Source organism: Dichomitus squalens (assembly GCF_000275845.1).
Source record: "Dichomitus squalens LYAD-421 SS1 unplaced genomic scaffold DICSQscaffold_3, whole genome shotgun sequence".
Taxonomy (NCBI): domain Eukaryota; kingdom Fungi; phylum Basidiomycota; class Agaricomycetes; order Polyporales; family Polyporaceae; genus Dichomitus; species Dichomitus squalens.
This window is the reverse complement of record NW_006766885.1, coordinates 116340-133865: the sequence shown is the minus strand read 5'-3', so window position 1 is coordinate 133865 and position 17526 is coordinate 116340. Positions and strand designations below refer to the sequence as shown.

The following is a 17526-nucleotide window of genomic DNA, read 5'->3' as shown; positions in this document are numbered from 1 at the left end:
GGCACGCGTTTGCACCGGCCAAACGCGAATCCCATTTGTGCCCGCTTGCCCTCGAACTTCTACACCGTCGTTCCCCTCTCCCCCGGAATGTTGATGAGTTATGGGCTGCCTTGCAGGAGGAATGATATGGGCTTGATACTGGTTATATACAGAAGCTGTACGATTCCATTCCCCATCGTGTTGAGGCTCTCAAGGCTGCTCATGGACTGCATACACGCTACTAGGCTTAGCATCGAGATTTTGTAGACTTACGGTTAACTTTCGTCGCTCGTTACCACCTTGATACGTACCTCTAACTTGGGGTCTGTCCAATGTCACTCAAATAACCTGGGCAATCCTGCGCCGTTTGTCGCGAGAGTCTTTGCATGATATCAAGACTTGTGTGGCTACATAGATGTACAATAAGCAGCCCAAAACATAGCACAGGTCGTCCGTCGTACAGAGATTTCATTCGCGCGAAGCGCCGGTGCACTATTTTCGGCAGTCACTGTAGCTGACCCGACGTATGGTTGTATAGCATTGTGCGACCATACCACCTTATCCAACCGCATACAGCCAAAGTAGGGAAATCAGCAGAATTGGGATTACGGTCGGGGTTCCCTACTAGATACAGTACTAATCGACCTAATACAGCTAAGCCCATGTCGATTCTCACTGCCAGTGGGGATTACGTTTCATGCGCGATTCTCTTTAAAATCATCTTGAGACGCCCATGTCTGCCACGACGTCAATTCAAGTACGTGTTCATACAAATCACATAAGTATGAAGGGTGATTGTAGCGAAGCATGAAGAAATAAGCTAGCAATACAATATGGGCTTGTAAAGTGAGCGGTGTCCACTATCTTCGAGAACAGCCTCCCTCAGTGTCCCTTCAGGTTCCCTAATGATGAGTGGTGCGGTAACGCTCGGCAATGAAGCTGCGAGCCTTGTCGTTAGAGGAGGTAACGATGACCATGCTGGAAAACATACCCTTCACTGCCCCAAAGAGTGAGCAGGCCAACGGTCACCGCCGAGACGACACGCCTGTCCCAAGATGGCCTATCCCAGTTCTTCCACGAGAAGTATCCCACAGTGCCAAGGACACCAGCATTCACTACAGTAACATTGTAGACCCGCTCTCAACACGGGCGTATAATTGACACTCACCGACACCGAGGAGGCCACCGAGGACACCCGGCCTGAGAATATACTCGCGTGCAGTACGGTAGAGTGCGGCACCCTCCTTCTTGGCCTTCTGAGCTTCGCGTTGGCCCCGGGGCGTCTCGCGGTATTTCTCGGCGGCGTAGCCCTCCACGCCCAACAAAGTGAAAGCACCGGCGACGGCTGATACGATAGCACGCGTATCGCGCCTGAGGTAAGGGTCGTTGTAGAACTTGTACGCGGCTCCCGAGATCAAGCCAATGTTGACTACAAGGCGGAGAATTCAATCTCAGGCGCACGGATGGAAGAGTGCGAGATACATACCGAGGCCTAGAAGACCGCCGGCGACGGCAGGGTGGAGGATATATTGCTTTGCGAGGTTATAGAGGTAGAGTCCCTCCTGTTCGACCTCGTCGCGGTAACGACGACGCTTGCTTGGCTGGCCACCAGGAGTGGAGACGTCCGAGGGGATGTCCTGTACGGACGTATTCGTTGCGGGGTGACGCTTGAAGTCGGGCGAGACGATGTTGACCTTTGCGGCGTCGTCTGCGATGTTGCTTGCGCTCGGAGGCTCGGTGGTGAGGAGAGCAGGGTCCGGGTGGGGCTGATGCAGAAGGTTAGGGCCTTCCCAAGGCGGAGGATGTCTAGGAGGCAGATACCTGTTGAGAAGGGGGCGGGGCATTGTGAGCAGCAACGGATGCGTACGACATGGTTGGCAACGAAGAGCAAGTAGCGGGGAAAGAAGCGAGAGAGAGTGTGTGCAGGACGACGGGGTTTATGTAGGCGTAGACGATGACATCATGGGTCGTGCGCGGCGACGCTACGTCAGAGAAGGAAGCCTTGGCGCGAGAAGTCGTCCTCCACCGCGAACGCAGACGCCGCCGTGTAGAACGCCCGGCCCTCGACGCGCACCCTCCCCGCGCCTGCATCGCTCCCGACGAACGCCCCGGCCTCGCTGCCCCGCCGCGCAGAGAGCACCGAGTCGAACCGCACCCGCTCCCCCGCGCCCAGCAGCCCCTTCGCGCGCGCCAGTGCCACGCGCGCAGAGACGCCCGATCCCGTCGGCGACCTGTCCACCTGCTGGTCTGCAAAGAAGCACACGCCCAGCCTCCCCTCCAGCCCGCCCAGTCCTGCCCGGCCCTCCCCCTCCTCGACGACAATCACCCCGTACAGGTACTCCAGGTCGCGCTCGAGCCCCAGGCCCTGGAACAGCTCCTTCCTCGCACCGACCAGCTGCTTGACTACCGCGGTCGCCTCGTTCAGCTTCTGCAACTCGACGCCACCGTCTCTGACGCGTCCGAAGCCCAGCTCATGTTCCTGGACGATCGCGTAGAATGCTCCGCCGTACGCCACGTCCACCTTGACCGCGCGTCGTCCGCTGCCGCGCAGCGCGGGCCACAGTCGCTCCTCGGGCACTTCGATCACCACGTCCGTCGCTGCCGTGAAGCTCCTCACGCTGACGAACTGCACCTCGCGCTCGGGATCCGAGCGCACCCGTCCGTCGTCTTCGAGCACACTCGGCACGGTCACGTCCACGACCCCACACGGCGCGTGCAGCCGGAGCTTGTATTCCCGCTTGGCCGCGTCGAATGCTACCTGCTTGCGCCGCGGGAACACGGCCTCATCTTGCGTGTCGATGAGGAATCGCCCGAGCGCGATGGTGGCATGCCCGCACATCGTAGAGTACCCCTCTGCGTTTGGGCTGTGGGTCAGCGGTAAGGTTGCGCTGCCACCCTACGTACCGTTATGGCAGAACAAGACACCTATATCCGCCTCCCCACATCTCGTCTTCTCCGTCTCCGGAACGAGGATCGCACCGTACATCTCCTTGTGCCCCCTCGGTTCCCGCATCAATCTGCAGGCATTCGCGACTCATTTTGTCAAGATGGCGTTGCGTATGAGCTCGCGCGTGGTTATGTACCTTTGCCGCAGTCCATCTACCTTCTCCTTCGCGTACAGTCTCTTCTCTAGCAGAGTATCACCCTCCAAGAAGGGATATCCTTGCACGATGATTCGTGTTGGCTGCCGCCGTGAATCTGATGTGCATACCATACAACGTCAAAGCCATTGCTGCTTCTCACCTGTCCTCCTGTATGCATATCTACAGTGCTGATGACGCTCGTGCCGGCCAGGGAGTACCCTCCTGAGGAAAGTCGTGAGAACGTGTCCATTTTGGAGCAAGCAGAGATCTGCTTCAGGAGTTGGGCGATGCGAATGAGACGATGGGATATGTGGTATTTATACGCAAGCAACAGGTACCGTCTTCCTGAAGTCCCACACTCAGCACGGATCCTCGCGCCGACCGAGAAGATGGACCATTGCGGATATCGTGTGAAACAGCGAAGCTGCACAAATCACAGACAAGAACAATCTCGACGATAGGCAGCACGGGTGTGTCGTGACCTATCTATGGGGTATCCGGGATGTCTAAGACCCGGAGTTTACCTCCGCTTGTATGCTACGTGCGATACTTTCAGACCATGTGGGGGTATGCAAACGAAGCCAATGACCGGGAAGTGTTGCTTGACCAAAAGCAGTGTCACACTCGTGCACTGCATGGTTGGCGATCTCCGCCGACGCTGGTGCATCTACTTATGTGCGGCGCCACGATCACGTGAGTAGGTGTATCGAACATGGTGGCGCGCCTCGAGCTGCGACAATTGTCGTTGGCGACTCTTCCTCTTGTCACCACTCCTGCTTGCTCCACTCCTGCTGGTCGAGCCTCTCTGCAAATCCTTGTCAAGTACATGCCTTCCAAAACCCCTTTGACATCCATCGAGGTCGGTTTTCTATCCGAGGCCGTAACTGAACATGTCTGAGTCTGACTCTGAGACGCGTCCGTCGCACAGTGCTACTCCCTATCCCACCTCATCGAAGAACTCGCTGCAATACAAGATGCGCTGTCTGTCACCGAGACCGAGGAATCGTGGGACTCAATCGCGAACGCACTCAGCCGCTTCGCCGCCCTCTGTAACGGCAATGCCAACACCTATCCCGCAGACCTCGTCGCAGCTCTTCGAGCCTCCTTTCGCCCCATCACCTCCGCACTCAGCTCCGAGCGCACGCGGCTATCTGGCACTGCGACGGACTTCATAACCACCGCCGTCACCGCGCTCGGCAGCGGCTTCGAGCCCCTCATCCCCCACTATCTGCCGGCTCTCTTCACCCTCTGCACGCGCACCAACAAGGTCTTCCTTAACCGTGCCAAGGCGTGCATTGCTGCCCTCGTCGAGCACACGCAAGCTATCACGATCATCCACTACTCTTTCCAGTCCATCAGTGACAAGTCCATCTCTCTGCGGCTGGCTGCCGCGGAGACGATGCTGCTCTGCCTCAAGAGCTTCAACCCGCCTGACCTAGAGAAGGAGTCGCGAGCGAAGGAGATTGAAGCGACAATTCGAGCGACGGCCGTCGATGCGAACGCGGACGTGCGCAAGGTCGCGCGGAAGATCTTCGACGCGTACAAGATATTGTTGCCTAGGCGGCTCCAGAGGTGTGTTCGTCTCTGGCTTGACTCGCATAGCTAGCTGCTCATGGCATCTGCTGGAGCAGCTTCACCGACCCACTCACACCGAGGACACGCAAGTACCTCGACATCAAGACTACCACCGCAGCCCCCAGGTCTCAATCATCGTCCCGTCCGACGTCATCACAGTCGGTCCGCTCAAACCACAGCGACACACACCCTATCCCCGCTTCATCTTCGCATCCGTCCTCACTCACAGACGCAACCGCTCAGCGTCCCACGAAGCACATCCGCTCCGCGTCCGCCTCCCAAGCCACTACCCAAACCGCGCCCAAGCGACCCGCCCGCGCCCCTACCCCAGACTTCCACGTGCCGCCCATGACGAACGAGGGCGCACGCAGACCGGCGCGCGAAGAGCCGCGGCGACTGAAGGTCAACATGCCTCCCCCAGACTACATCCCGGCCCGTTCCGCAGACACAGGCCCCCAGCGACCGATGTCCGCCACGGAGCTACACTTCCCCGCGCACCACACGGGCGCCGAGCGACCCCCCTCTGGCCCGCAGCGCGTCATCCGACCGGACGCTGCCCAGCCCGGGGGCTCGTCCGCGACAAACGCGGCGCGCACGGGCCCGATCCGGCCGGCGTTGTTCACGAAAATGTCGGCGGGGCTGGACGACGGCATGGAGGAGAAGAAGGAACGCGTGGTCGGGGGCGCGCGCAGGGTGCTCCGCATGCCTGAGGCGGTCGAACCCGCGCCGCATGCGGGTGCGGACGAGAAGGGCAAGACGGCGGCGGCGGCGGCTTCGTCGAGGCCCGTCCGCACCAGAGTCATTTCCACGAGCAGGTCGACTCCCGCAATCCCGCTGCAGTCCGCGCTCGCCAGGGAGGATGCTGCTCGCGTGAAGAAGCTCGCGTCGTCCGTCGGTGCATCCGCACGCGGCGGAGTGTCGACCGCAGCTGCGACCGCGGCACCTGCGGCGAGGCTCGGTCGTATGGCTTCGGCGGCAACCTTGATGCAGGCCACTGCCGGTTCGAGGGCCCGAGCGCCAGAGAAGGCGCAGGAGAGGGCGGCCGACAAGGACAAGCCGAAGACGAAGGTACCGTTCAAGCCGTCAGCAGCGCCTCGTCCGGGACCCGGGACGTCTGTTACCGTACGGGACAGGGCAAATCGTGTTTTGTCGAAGTCGAAGGCTGATCCCGCCAAGCCCTCCACGAAAGACTCTCAGACTCAGAAGGCACCCGCGAAGCCACCACGCTCGTCACCTGAAGTGCCGGAAGCAACGGAGACGGTGTCCCCAGTCGAGGTGCCTCTCCCGGAATCGCCCAAGCTTGCTCCTGTTGCTCCGCCCTGCGAAGCCTCTCCCCCACCACTGATCTCCTTCGACACCCCAGACAAGCAGGACGCGCCTGCCGCGGCGCCGGAGCGCGCTGCTACTCCCCCTCCTGCGGACGTTGTTCTTACTTCTCTGGACCCTACTTCCAATACTGCAGAAATTCCTCTCCCTGCGGAAACACCAGGCGAACTGACGCCAATTCCTGTCGTCCCGTCCGTCAATGTCACCGAGCCAAGCACGCCCACCCGGGAAGAGCGGCCCCAAGGTAGGCGAATGGCTGAGGTCGAGCAGACGCCGATCTCGGCGCTCGTCGCGTCTATCCAGCGCGGGTTTCTCTCGATGCACGGCAGCACGCCGCTGTCGCCCATGCGCGAGGAGGACGAGAGCGTGCTCGTCGTGGACGAGTCAGAGAGCGACGGGAAGGTCTTTGCCATTGAAGGGTTCCAGCCTGTCAAGGTTGAGCCGTTGTTCTCCAAGCCGGGCGTGTTGCATGCGTGAGGCCCCTTCGTTCCGTGTCGTATCCTGCTGTGTTAGTGCACAGGCTACGACTGAATGCTTACACTACAGCCGGTTTCAGCTCGCTTGTCGTGTGAGCGCCGCGCCGCGTCTCGCGCATTTGCCTGTTTTCCCCTCCTAAGCGCCCCCAAAGGACCTTCGGACTACGATATCTCCTCGACAGCTCAATGTAACCACTTCATTCTTGCGTAGTCTGTCTCAGGATTACGACGCGCATGGCACGGTACTGGTTTCAGGTTAGCAACTCGTTTAACGGACGATCCACCTGCTTTCCGTCAATTTCACGCTGTCTTCGGCATCTGTCGCGCATATATCTTTAAACAACCCCTGGGGATACCTGGAAGGCTCACCGGAAGCTGTTGGCCAATGTCACGGAGGGCATATGGTGCAGAAGAGTCCGTGATGTACGTTTTCTCCATTCTACGAATTGTTCTCGCACATGCCTAGTATACCACTCTGTCGGATATCGTCAAATCCAACACATATCTGCTACGAAACATGTCACATATGTCCACTGTAAGCCTACAAACTGTTGCAATTGTACCGGTTGCCAATTGTAGTTTTCTACAAGCTCCCCTTTGCAGTTCCAATCTACCCATCTCGTCTGTTCCTCCCTCCTACTCAGCAGTGACTACATGCCCCCCGACGCCTTGCAAGACCACAAAGATTATGGAGGTGCAGATAACTCACAAATTCATGGTGTCTAGTGCTCCCCGACGAGGAGTTTGAGCTGGCCCAAGAGGGCTGCCACCTGAGCCCACCCTGTGGCAACTGTTTCCGGAAGAGTACACGATGCCATTCAGCCAACAACGCTGTCCGAATCCAGTAGGGAGTTGGAAGAGCAGGATAATGCCCAAAATCTGATGACATCGGGTTGGCGTGACTTCAATCCAATACCGTGCCCTGCGCGTCGTAATCCTGAGCCGGAATCTGTAAGAATGAGGTGGTTACACTGAGCTGTCGAGGAGATATCGTCGTCCGAAGTTCCTTTGGGGGCGCTTAGGAGGGGAAAACAGGCAAATGCGCGAGACGCGGCGCGGCGCTCTCACGACAAGCGAGCTGAAACCGGCTGTACATTCGATTAGCTGCTTTGACGAGTTTTCCCGGGCAAAGCTTTCGTGCGCACGCCGTGTGGAGTAGACCGTGTACTGTTATGTAGGACTGATAAGGTATTGCACGAGCTCTACGATGGCACAAGTATTATACGTGGAAAGCTGATAAGCAGGTAACGGAAACCGATCAGCAAGGGGGAAGACACATCACCGCGTACGAGCTCACCTTACGACCCAGGCCGCTACACGTTAATGCGAGAGGAACAGCCTGCCCTTCGCCCGTCTCCGTGCGAGCATCTTGCGCCCGTTGACTGTGGCCTTGCGAGAGAGGAAGCCGTGCTTGCGCTTGCGCTTCCTCTGGGACGGCTGGTACTCCTGGCCCTTCGTGTTGTGCCGAATCTGCATTAGAGGAGAGAAGATGGGCGAGAGCGTCGAGGAGACGAGGTTGAGGCGCGTCAGGAGGGTGGGTAGTGAGCGCAACAGGGAGGACGTCGGGGTGGAGGAGGGAAGGATGGGCTTGAAGGGGATGAGGGACGAGGTGAAGGAGACGGAGGTCGCTGCTCGTGGTACCGCCGTCGGTGAGGTTGGCGGCCGGGAGAGCAGGCGGGCGAGCGAGGGCGGTATCCGCGGCATATTCGTATCGAACTGCTAAATGTCCTTCAGTACACGGATATGATAGATCATAGGAATGCGCTCACAAGACCGGCAGCCTCAAGAGGACCGTGGCTGTAAACGACACGAGAGTGCTGTAGCGCTCGCACTGAACACACAGCCAGGACTCTTGACACCGCAGATCTGTCTATGAGAGAGGACCCCGCGGTGCGCTGTAGTGATAGCGCCAAGGCGATGGTTGCTCATTCGAGTTAGACATTCTTGTGCAGTTTCCCTGACCTGCCTTCTTTGCTTGACAAAAAATATCTAGCTGCACCCGCTCAGGAGCTCGGTCTGCACCGTTAGATGTTTCCCGACAACGACCACCATGTCCGTCACTCCCAGTAAAGGCCGCGTCTCCGGTATCCCCACTCCAGGCAAGCCTGGCGGCACTGGCATCCCAACACCTGGCCTCAGGCCCCGATCTACCTCCTCTGCCGGTCAGCGGCCGTCCGTGAGCAACCGGGAGGATGAGTACGCGGCCAGGGCGTTCCAGGACGCCATCCGTGCAAACGACCCCGCGCTTCATCGCGCCTCACGCGCGAGCGAAGCCCCCCCTTCTAGCTTCGCGTCCTCCATCTCGCCGGCGACCTCGTCTGCCTCCATCTCAGGTTTAGGACTCGCTTTCAGTCAGAATGGCGCTCGCTCGACTAACCTCGGCGCGAGTGTAAGCGTTCGGTCATCCTCATCTGCGTCCTCCGCCTCGTCTGCAGGACGTACCCCATCCGCGAAGACAGGAGTCGTGCGGCCTCCCAGTAGATCATCGGACGTGTTTGCCAGGAGCGCTAGCCGTACAGGAAGGCCTTTCGACGTTGGAGACAATGTGCGGATCGAGTCTCTCGGATTCGAGGGTGTGCTCAGGTATCTCGGCGAGATCGAGGGAAAGCCGGGCATGTGGGCCGGCGTCGAGCTCTGTGGCGGATTCGTCGGGAAGGGCAAGAATAACGGTAGCGTTGCCGGGTGAGTCGGTCTCGAGCTGCATCGTCAATGGTCCGTATTCGTCAATGGCAGAATGCGCCCCGTTTTGGCGGCCTGCTGGCGCCAGGTAACAACGGCGGAGCAGGGGGACATCATGAGAAATACGCGTTTCTAGACGCGTTTTTGAGACCCTCACTCACACTCTTGTTGTCCTTTACATCTGTCCGTGAAGCGTGGACTAACTCTTGTTGTCCTCAAGTAAACAATATTTCAGTTGTCCGCCTAACTGTGGAGTTTTTGTGGCGTCAACGAAGCTCTCTGCCCCTACTGTCGGAATCTCCCATTCACGACCATCTTCCGTTGCTTCGACACGTAGTGGTCGCATGACCCCTTCTCTCTCAGCTTCCGGTAGGATAACACCCTCTGGTTTCGGGAACGGCCGAAAGACTCCGTCCATATCGAATGGAAGAGTAACGCCATCAATAGGAAACGGTAGGGTAACGCCGTCGATCAGCAATGGACGAGTGACCCCCGCTGCTTCCACAGGGCGGAAAACTCCCAGTCTCCAAACACCCTCCGCGCGCCCGCGACCGTCAGCGACGACAACTCGTACCCTAGTCACCCCAGGACGGACCACAAATGTACCGACTAATATCACACCGGGATCGCGTGCTGCGAAATACGTTGGGATGACCGCGAAACAGCTCTCACGGACACCACAAAGTCCGGTGCGAGCGGCAGGTTCGACCAGTCCTTCGAGATCGACAGGGTTCGGCTCCCCAGTGCAGCCTACCCGACAGCTTACTTCACCGACTCGGAGCACGCCTGCCTCCCCGTTCAGCACGCCGAAGGCATTAGGCGCGTCCCGACCTTCTGGCATCGGGATGGGCTTGCCCACGTCTACGACGCCGTCCAAGTCACGTCCCTCGTTCAGCAATACGCCTCGGGCGAGGATACCCAGCGCCATTGCGATGCCACCACCCCCCTCCCCATCCAACACGACTGTGTCGAGCCGGTCCGTCTCCCTGAACGGGCCCCTGACACCCGTAGACCCGCCTCTCGCACTCACAGACCTAGAGTCGAACGCGAAAGCGATCCAGGACCGCATCTCCGGCCTCATGTCGAGCAAGACTCCCTCGAGCCCGCGCCCGGACTCACGCGTCTCGACCTCCGACTCCACAGCGGCGCTCGACCTCCACAATCAGCTCGAGCGCCTCCAAGCACGTCTGAGCGCCGCTGAGGACGAGAACGCCCGCCTGCGCACACGCGCGGGCGGTGCGGAGCGCGAGGCGTCGTCGCGCATCGAGGGGCTCGTCGCGGAGCGCGATCAGGCCGTCGCGCGCGTCTCCGAGCTCGAGACGGTCTCGCGCACCGCGGAAAGGGCGATGAGCGAACGCGAGGCGCAGATTGAGGCGCTGCAGCGCGCGGTAGAACAGGCCGCGCGGGACGTCGAGAAGGTGCGCGCGGACGGGGAGGCGCGGCTGCGGGACGTGCAGAGCAAGCTGGAGGACAGGGAGGCGCTCATTGTGCAGCTCAAGCAGGCGGTCGAGGCGCGCGAGGGCGAGCAGAGCGAGAGCGCGGGGATGCTGAAAGCGAAGAACGCGGAGATCGCCCTGCTGGAGGCGCGCGTGCAGAAGGTGTCTGCCGAGCTTGAGGAGGAGAGGAGGGAGCTTGGTGGGCAGGTAGAGGAACTCAGGAGGGCTGGTCAGGTGGGTCGAACATGCGTTCGTGTGCTCGGAGGGGTGTTCATGCTAGTGCGGGCAGGAAACGATCGCGCTCTACGAGGAGCGCCTCAGTGCTGCAGACACCAAGCGGTACGAGCTGGAAGATCTGATCGTCTCCCTAGAAGAGCAACTCCGCAGCCAAGCCCGACCTGTCTCGCCTGGCACCGTCGCGCGGCAAGCCGCGTCCGCTGCTGAGATTGACAATGAGATGCTCCGCGACCAAGTGCAGCACCTGCAGAAGAAGATCGGCACGCTTGAGGACACGCTCGAGGACATGCGGGCGACGAACGAGCGCGAGGACACCGCGGTGCGCGAGCGTATCAAGCGTTACAAGGAGCGTGAAGACACCATCCGCAAGGAACTCGCGGAGGGTCGTCAAGAGACGGAGCGTGTGCGCAAGGCAGAGGAGAAGGCGCGGATCCGTGTTGAAGAGCTTGAGGAGGCGCTTCGCGAGAACACTGTCACGCTGGAGAACGCGCGAGCAGAGATCGAGACGCTCCGAAACGAGATTGCGGTGAGATTGCATTGCTCGTGTGTTGTCGTTAATGCGGTGCAGCTCAACATGGATTGCGTGGCTGTGCGCCGTAGGATCTCGAGGGCCTTGCGGCGGCTACCGCGAACAACTCAACCGACAAGCTCAGCGAGCTAGCACCTCGTGCTAACGCTGAGCGCGCTAAGCTCCAGGAGGAAATCACGGAGCTCAAGCAGCAACTTGCGCAGACCAGGACTGACACGTCTGGTGACAGCGGTTTGCTGGCTCTCAAGGACGAGATACGATCGCTCCAGGAGGATAGGATAACGGTGAGTTACATCAATCTTCTTGCTCTAGGCCGAGTCATTGATCCAAGTTCGCCTCTCTTCAGCTGCAACAGTCGCTTCGGCGTACTCAAACAGAGCTTGCAGACGAGCGTGCCATCGTCGAGGAACTGCGTGCGTTGGCGAATTCGCGGACAGCAGAGCTGGACACGATCCGCAAGAAGCTCAACCGTGAGGGATCCGTGAACGGCTACGAGCTCAAGGCTCCAGTATCGCCTTCCTCCAAACACGATCTGGCCGTGGCCCGAGACGAGATCACTGGCCTCAAGTTAGTGCTTCTGTTTACCTATCCACGAGATACGTCGTTCATGACTGCGTGACAGGCATATCGTTCAGGAGTTGCAAAAGGAGAACGCCGCGTCCGCGCAACGATGCAAGGTCCTTGAGTCTGAAAACAAGCTCTTGCTGTCAGAGACGGAGCAACTTCGCGACGTAGGCTTTGAGTCTTCGATCATCGCCAGCAAACAGTTGACTTAAGCTTCTTGCAGGACCTCAAAGCGCTCGAGGAAGATGTTGAGAGAAGCCTTGCACGTGAGGAGGCGATGCTGTCGGGCGAGACTCCGCCATCGCCTTCAACGCCTTCGCTGGACGATATACAGGCACTTCAGCGTAGCTACAAGGACCTCAAGTCCAAGTATGAGGTATGGACTAGGGTGACATTGAGATCCCACGGCTGTATGATGACCATCCTGGACAGACTGAGGTAGAGCAGCTTCGCAAGAAGCTTGCGGATGTCGAAATGAAGAGTGCACGCCAGATGCATGACGTGCGTCATGTTCAGAGCGTTTTGTCTAATCTCAGTGCTGACCCTCGCTACAGTTGAACAAGGAGATCGGCGAACTCGAGTCTCTAATAGAGTCGAAGGTAAACAGCACGCTGGCATGAAGTCCATCACCGGCTCATAACTGGCTCTTCGTAGATCTATCGTGAAGATGAGCTTGAGCGCGAAATCGAACGACTCAAAGACAAGCTCTCTCGCAGTCAGAAGAAATCCTCCAAGACAGACCTTCCCCTCCCCGATGATCCAGCTGGACGCCCTCCATCTGTTGCATCCACCATGTCCTCCACCCTCGGCCAGAGCAGTGAGGTGTGCGAGATCTGCGAACGGCCTGGCCACGACATCTTCACCTGCGACCTGCTGAAGGAGGGCGCTGCGCCGCCGAGCGCAGGCATCATGAGCAGCACTCTGCACGATAGCGCCGAGCTGATTTGTGAGGACTGTGAAGAGCGCGGACATACTGCTGCAAACTGCCCCCATTCCCTCGACGTCTTCTAAAACTTTCATTACACATCTGCTATTCTTCCCACCTGCTTTCCCGCTTCGATATGTTCCCTCTATGCCTCCATTTCACATTGACGTTAGTGATCAATTTGTAGCCAAACATCATACCGTTCGTTTTGCCCTCGTCATATGCATTGTGCACATCGCATCGCTATTACTTTCCTTCATCGCTTGTTAATCGTCACATTGTACTTATGTGCGTTCGTCCATTGAATCCCGGTGTCGTCATCGTGTCTCGTAGCAATGAGTTCGTGCGTCCTCTACTCTACATACCCCTCAGATGTTGTTTGTCCACGATGGGCATGGGTATATCACCATCACGTCTAGCCTACTGTCAGGAGGAAGAGTCGCGTCGCAGTACTGCAATCTTTGTCAGGGTTCTCATGGCCACTGGCATACCAACAGGTCAGTCCTGGGAAGACATCCAGCGGTCGATGGCCTTCTTTTCTTCATGCAGCTTCTCAGAATACGTCGTCGACGGTGAGACGTTGCACTGTCGGTAAGAAGGTCGTGGCACAGGATGCTGTCGCACACCTCGGTCCTGGAACCTTGACGACTTCCGAGAAGGCCAGGACCATACATAGACCCGGGACCCTCGAGGGAAGTCCTTTGAGCGTACGAAAAGACTTAGCGCCCCCACATGCATGCAGTTGGAGCTCAAACCTATCGCGACTGAGCTGCACTGGCTTAAATTATGCAAAGTATTAAGCACTCCAAGGACCACGCTGCTATGAATCTAAGCTGCACTGTGAGCGGAACCCTAGGTTATACTGATCATCGAGCACGGCTGTCTGAGTTCCTTGGAATACGACGTTGATATCGGCGGCCTCAGGCGCTCGGGTGGTCGAACAAGCATTCTTATGGGGACAACGAGTAAAGGACAAGTGCGACATTGGGGATATGACTGCGTCGACGGAGAAGGTTGTTGGATGCGCCGAGGTGGGAGGTGGATAGGTGAGCGGAGGCCAGGGCGGCTGAAGAGCTGGAGGACGAGCTATTCTGAACATGACACATGCATGCAAGATGCCGCAGCAGACGGATGGATCGTCTCCAATTCTCCGAGTGCGCAGCAGTCAGGCAACACTTGTTCGTCGCCCGAGTTCCCTGGATGGAGACATACTGAATCCCGGGACATATAGCTGAGTGTTGGCGTCCGTGTCAGCCAATAGGCGACTGTGGGACCGGGCCTGTTCGAGGTCGCAAGCACACGGTTCCCTGGCCTTGCACAGCGGCTCCATCGCCCTTGCTTTCCTTCTCTTATACCGTCTCGACTGCGGCGCTGAGCGCGTCCTCTCCTTCTCCCCTTCTGCCATGGTCCCGTCTACGCTCTTGTCTCTGCTCTCGCTCGCTGTCGCTGCTGTTGCTACGCCCACTTTCGTTCCCCCGCCTCTCCATGTCCCGCTCACACGCCGATCGGCACGCCGCAATGCCCCAATAGAACGTTTCGCTGCGCACGCCGACTTCATTCGCCAGAAGTATGGTTTCCCTACCAAAAACTCGAGCCACACAAGGCGGGCAGGGCAAACCGTTGGGGTCAGCATCATCGACCAGGTGCGTTGTAGTACAATATGAGCCACCCTTTCAGAACCTTACGAACATGAGGGCCTCAGGAAGCAGATTCGTCATACATTGGCCAGGTCACCGTTGGCAGCCCGGCCCAAAGTTTCAAGGTTGTCCTAGATACTGGCTCCTCCGATTTCTGGGTTGCTGGAACGAACTGTTTCTCATGCGGCCAAACGCCTCCCTTCGACCCTACCCAATCCTCAACCATCAAGGAGATCACTGATTCTTTGGGTCAAGGTCAAGAAATCACAATAAGCTATGGCAGTGGCTCAGTACAGGGTACCCTCGCGCAGGACACTGTCTCGATGGCCGGGTTCACTGTGAACCCCCAACCGTTCCTTGTGGTCGAGGGCATGACGTCCGGGCTCCTCCAAGGTGATGTTTCCGGCATCATGGGCCTCGCTTTCCAATCCCTCGCCTCAACACAGGCGACGCCGTTCTGGCAGCAACTCGTGAACAACAACCAGTTCTCGAGTCCCGAGTTCTCGTTCTGGCTCGCGCGCCATGTGGACGATGCGAACCCGCCAGAGGAGACGGATGGAGGAGTAATGACGCTTGGGGGCCAGAACAGCTCCTTGTTCACCGGCGACGTCGAGTTCAACACACTTGCCAATTCTAACGACCTCTCATTCTGGATGCTTGAGCTCTCAGGTATGCACAGCCCATTCGCGTACATTCCTCCCACCACGTGAGACGCTGTCTCGACAGCGGCGATACGTTTGAGTCTGACATGATTGTTTCCATCAGGTGCGACCGTGCAGGGTAAATCTGTCTCGCTGCCCACAGGGAGCGCTGCGGCTTCCGCAATCGACACTGGCACGACCCTCATTGGCGGTCCATCCGATGGCGTCGCCGCTATATATAGCGCAATCTCCGGCTCACAGCCCCTCAAGGGCCAAATGGAAGGATTCTACGCATTCCGTGAGTATTCGAACTTCCACATAAAAAGCGTGCTACGCATATGATCCGTTCTTCGGATGCTGTATACTGAATAAACCCACTTCTGCAGCTTGCGACACCAAGCTTGACGTCGCGCTCGCCTTCGGTGGCAAGGCGTGGCCCGTTAGCGATGCGGATATGAACCTCGGCGCGGTCTCAGGGAACATGTGCTTGGGCGGTATCTTCGACCTCAATTTGGGCTCGAATGTCGGCAGCGGTGGTGGCAACCCCGTGTGGGTCGTCGGTGATACCTTCCTGGTCAGTACTGACTTTTATAAGCGCCAACCGACCCCGTGCCCTAAAGCTCCGACTAACTTACACGACTAACGCGCAGAAAAACGTCTACACCGTCTTCCGCGCCGACCCTCCAGCCGTGGGTTTCGCGCAGCTGTCGAACGCGGCAGGTGGTTCGCCCGGTATGTGTTCTTCGTCCCTTCCTTGTCGCTGCCAACATGAATTTGACAAGCTCCGGCCTCCTCGGCCGCTTCTTCTCCTTCGTCTCCATCTTCTTCCGTATCTTCCATCTCCTCTGCTGTCTCGCAACTAACAACGGACACTGTCAACCCGACACTGCTCTCCTCTATTCTGTCGGACCACGCAACATCTGTCGTTACAGGAACCCCGACGGCCATCCCAAGCGCGACATTCTCGGCTACTGGCGCCCCGTTGCCGTCCGTCTCCGTATCGGGCCCGAGCGGGACTTCTGGTACGTCCCCAGTTGTTGCAATGATAGTAGACAACATCTGTTCAACATTTGTTCTCAGCGGGTTCGCCGTCGAGTTCCTCCGGGGCTTCCGGTGCCAACAACGCGGCCGTGGGGCTCTCAGCGAACTCGCATGTCCTGGCTGGTGTGGCATTGTCGCTCCTGGCGAGCGCCATCTCGGGATCTGTCGCCCTCGCATGACCATGGAGGCCGCTTGCAAAGCCTTCGCTCGCAGGGGGTACGTCTCACGGGCGCATTTAGTAGGATTGAGCTCCTAATGTCGCTTACGCATAACTTGCTATTTTTTTTTTTTGGTTTGGGGTATATTTCGTTGGACAGGATCGGGAGCGGACCGGATGTTGCAATGATCTCAGGACGTGCTTGAAAGATGCTATTAATGCCTTTGCGACGCGAGCGAGCTTGGGCTTTCCCAAATTTCTTATTCTGCCTTATCCTTCGGCCACGTATCCACTTCTGCACCCGCAGATCCTGCAGGCCTTACGGCTGCGCACGCAGGCATATGCGGTGCCATTGTCATCAGCTCGCGCATCGGTGTGAGCCACCTCCGTGCCTTCTGGGTGATATTTGTAGAGAAGCCTCGTTTTGGCGCACCTTGCTGCGCGATGGAACTCGTTGGGGCGTGCGGCCACGACCTTCTCCGCGTCTCAACACTAATTGACACCGAGGAAACACCTCGATTGATGTGCTATTGTGGTCAGCATCCACCACTGTGCGCAGTCTCCAATCCCATGGGGTTGGGAGCGCAAAGGGACGGTGTGGCGGAAGAGTGGTTATATCATGCCGGCGGCATAGTCTTTGTATGGAGTCCGCGGTCTGGCAGCGGGTCGGCTCCGATGGTCAATGACATTCTTGCAATTGTGGAGTGTCATTGCGATGCTTATCCTTGATGCGACGGGAATATGTACTGGCCGCATGAGACCTTATGATGAGCAGGCGACGTTCAGTATGATCTCTTTATAGCCGTTCGTAGCTGGATAGAATAGAGCACTTCTGAACCTGTGTACTGATCGTTGAAGTCCCTTTGTAATCCTGCGACTAAGCGGTACTTTATTCACGTACTTATGATCCTGTCGCATGGGCGTTGAGCAAGCTGTGACATGTGTGATGGTCTTCCTCGAGTACAGTCGACACCCTCTTAACCCATAGGCCTCGGGACAGGCCCGAATATATGGGTTTTGAGGGGTTATGGGCTACGAGAACTTAAGCGCCTTATAAGCGCCCCTGATTAGTCCCAGTTAGCGAGCGCCGGAAAGGCGTCTACTGACCCTTTGAGGGAGCGCTATGGGATTTCGAACAGACTCACCTACCCACAACATGGTCGGAGCATGGATGGACACTGGGAGGACTCTGGGAAGCATGCATCGAGTATTACAAAGGTTATCGATGAGCGTAATCTCAA

The 17526-nt window shown here is 58.0% G+C and overlaps 6 protein-coding genes across 6 annotated transcripts; 3 read left to right on the top strand and 3 right to left on the bottom strand.

The window, feature by feature from the left end:
• Window positions 1-933: 933 nt before the first annotated feature.
• On the bottom strand, window positions 934-1851 carry DICSQDRAFT_51391 (uncharacterized protein; the record flags this gene model as incomplete). The annotated part of the gene is made up of 4 exons (XM_007361614.1): window positions 934-1094; window positions 1148-1408; window positions 1466-1745; window positions 1801-1851. The coding sequence occupies 4 exons, from the start codon at window positions 1849-1851 to the stop codon at window positions 934-936; spliced, it is 753 nt and encodes a 250-aa protein (XP_007361676.1).
• A 115-nt stretch (window positions 1852-1966) lies between these two features.
• On the bottom strand, window positions 1967-3312 carry DICSQDRAFT_166099 (Diaminopimelate epimerase-like protein; the record flags this gene model as incomplete). The annotated part of the gene is made up of 4 exons (XM_007361613.1): window positions 1967-2832; window positions 2884-2996; window positions 3063-3163; window positions 3223-3312. 4 exons carry the CDS (start codon window positions 3310-3312, stop codon window positions 1967-1969), a joined length of 1170 nt encoding a protein of 389 aa, XP_007361675.1.
• Window positions 3313-4134: 822 nt separating this feature from the next.
• On the top strand, window positions 4135-4668 carry DICSQDRAFT_50473 (uncharacterized protein; the record flags this gene model as incomplete). The annotated part of the gene is made up of 1 exon (XM_007361612.1): window positions 4135-4668. A coding segment is annotated over one exon (534 nt), but the record flags the coding sequence as incomplete, so codon positions are not given.
• Window positions 4669-5045: 377 nt separating this feature from the next.
• DICSQDRAFT_143742 (uncharacterized protein) lies at window positions 5046-6440 on the top strand (the record flags this gene model as incomplete). Its single annotated transcript, XM_007361611.1, has 1 exon — window positions 5046-6440. The coding sequence occupies one exon, from the start codon at window positions 5046-5048 to the stop codon at window positions 6438-6440; it is 1395 nt and encodes a 464-aa protein (XP_007361673.1).
• A 1319-nt stretch (window positions 6441-7759) lies between these two features.
• On the bottom strand, window positions 7760-7945 carry DICSQDRAFT_14247 (uncharacterized protein; the record flags this gene model as incomplete). Its single annotated transcript, XM_007361610.2, has 1 exon — window positions 7760-7945. A coding segment is annotated over one exon (186 nt), but the record flags the coding sequence as incomplete, so codon positions are not given.
• A 6099-nt stretch (window positions 7946-14044) lies between these two features.
• On the top strand, window positions 14045-17179 carry DICSQDRAFT_98502 (acid protease). The gene is made up of 7 exons (XM_007361609.1): window positions 14045-14452; window positions 14512-15115; window positions 15212-15385; window positions 15474-15661; window positions 15738-15819; window positions 15870-16109; window positions 16168-17179. Exons 1-7 carry the CDS (start codon window positions 14213-14215, stop codon window positions 16305-16307), a joined length of 1668 nt encoding a protein of 555 aa, XP_007361671.1. The 5' UTR covers window positions 14045-14212; the 3' UTR covers window positions 16308-17179.
• The last annotated feature ends 347 nt before the right edge of the window (window positions 17180-17526 follow it).

What these genes read in the sequence shown, in the direction of transcription:
- DICSQDRAFT_98502 (XM_007361609.1), top strand. Translation starts at nt 14,213, where the DNA reads ATGGTCCCGTCTACGCTCTTGTCTCTGCTCTCGCTCGCTGTCGCTGCT. An exon ending in GGGTCAGCATCATCGACCAG is followed by an intron (nt 14,453 to 14,511) that starts GTGCGTTGTAGT and finishes TGAGGGCCTCAG; the next exon opens with GAAGCAGATTCGTCATACAT. An exon ending in CGCGGCAGGTGGTTCGCCCG is followed by an intron (nt 15,820 to 15,869) that starts GTATGTGTTCTT and finishes GAATTTGACAAG; the next exon opens with CTCCGGCCTCCTCGGCCGCT.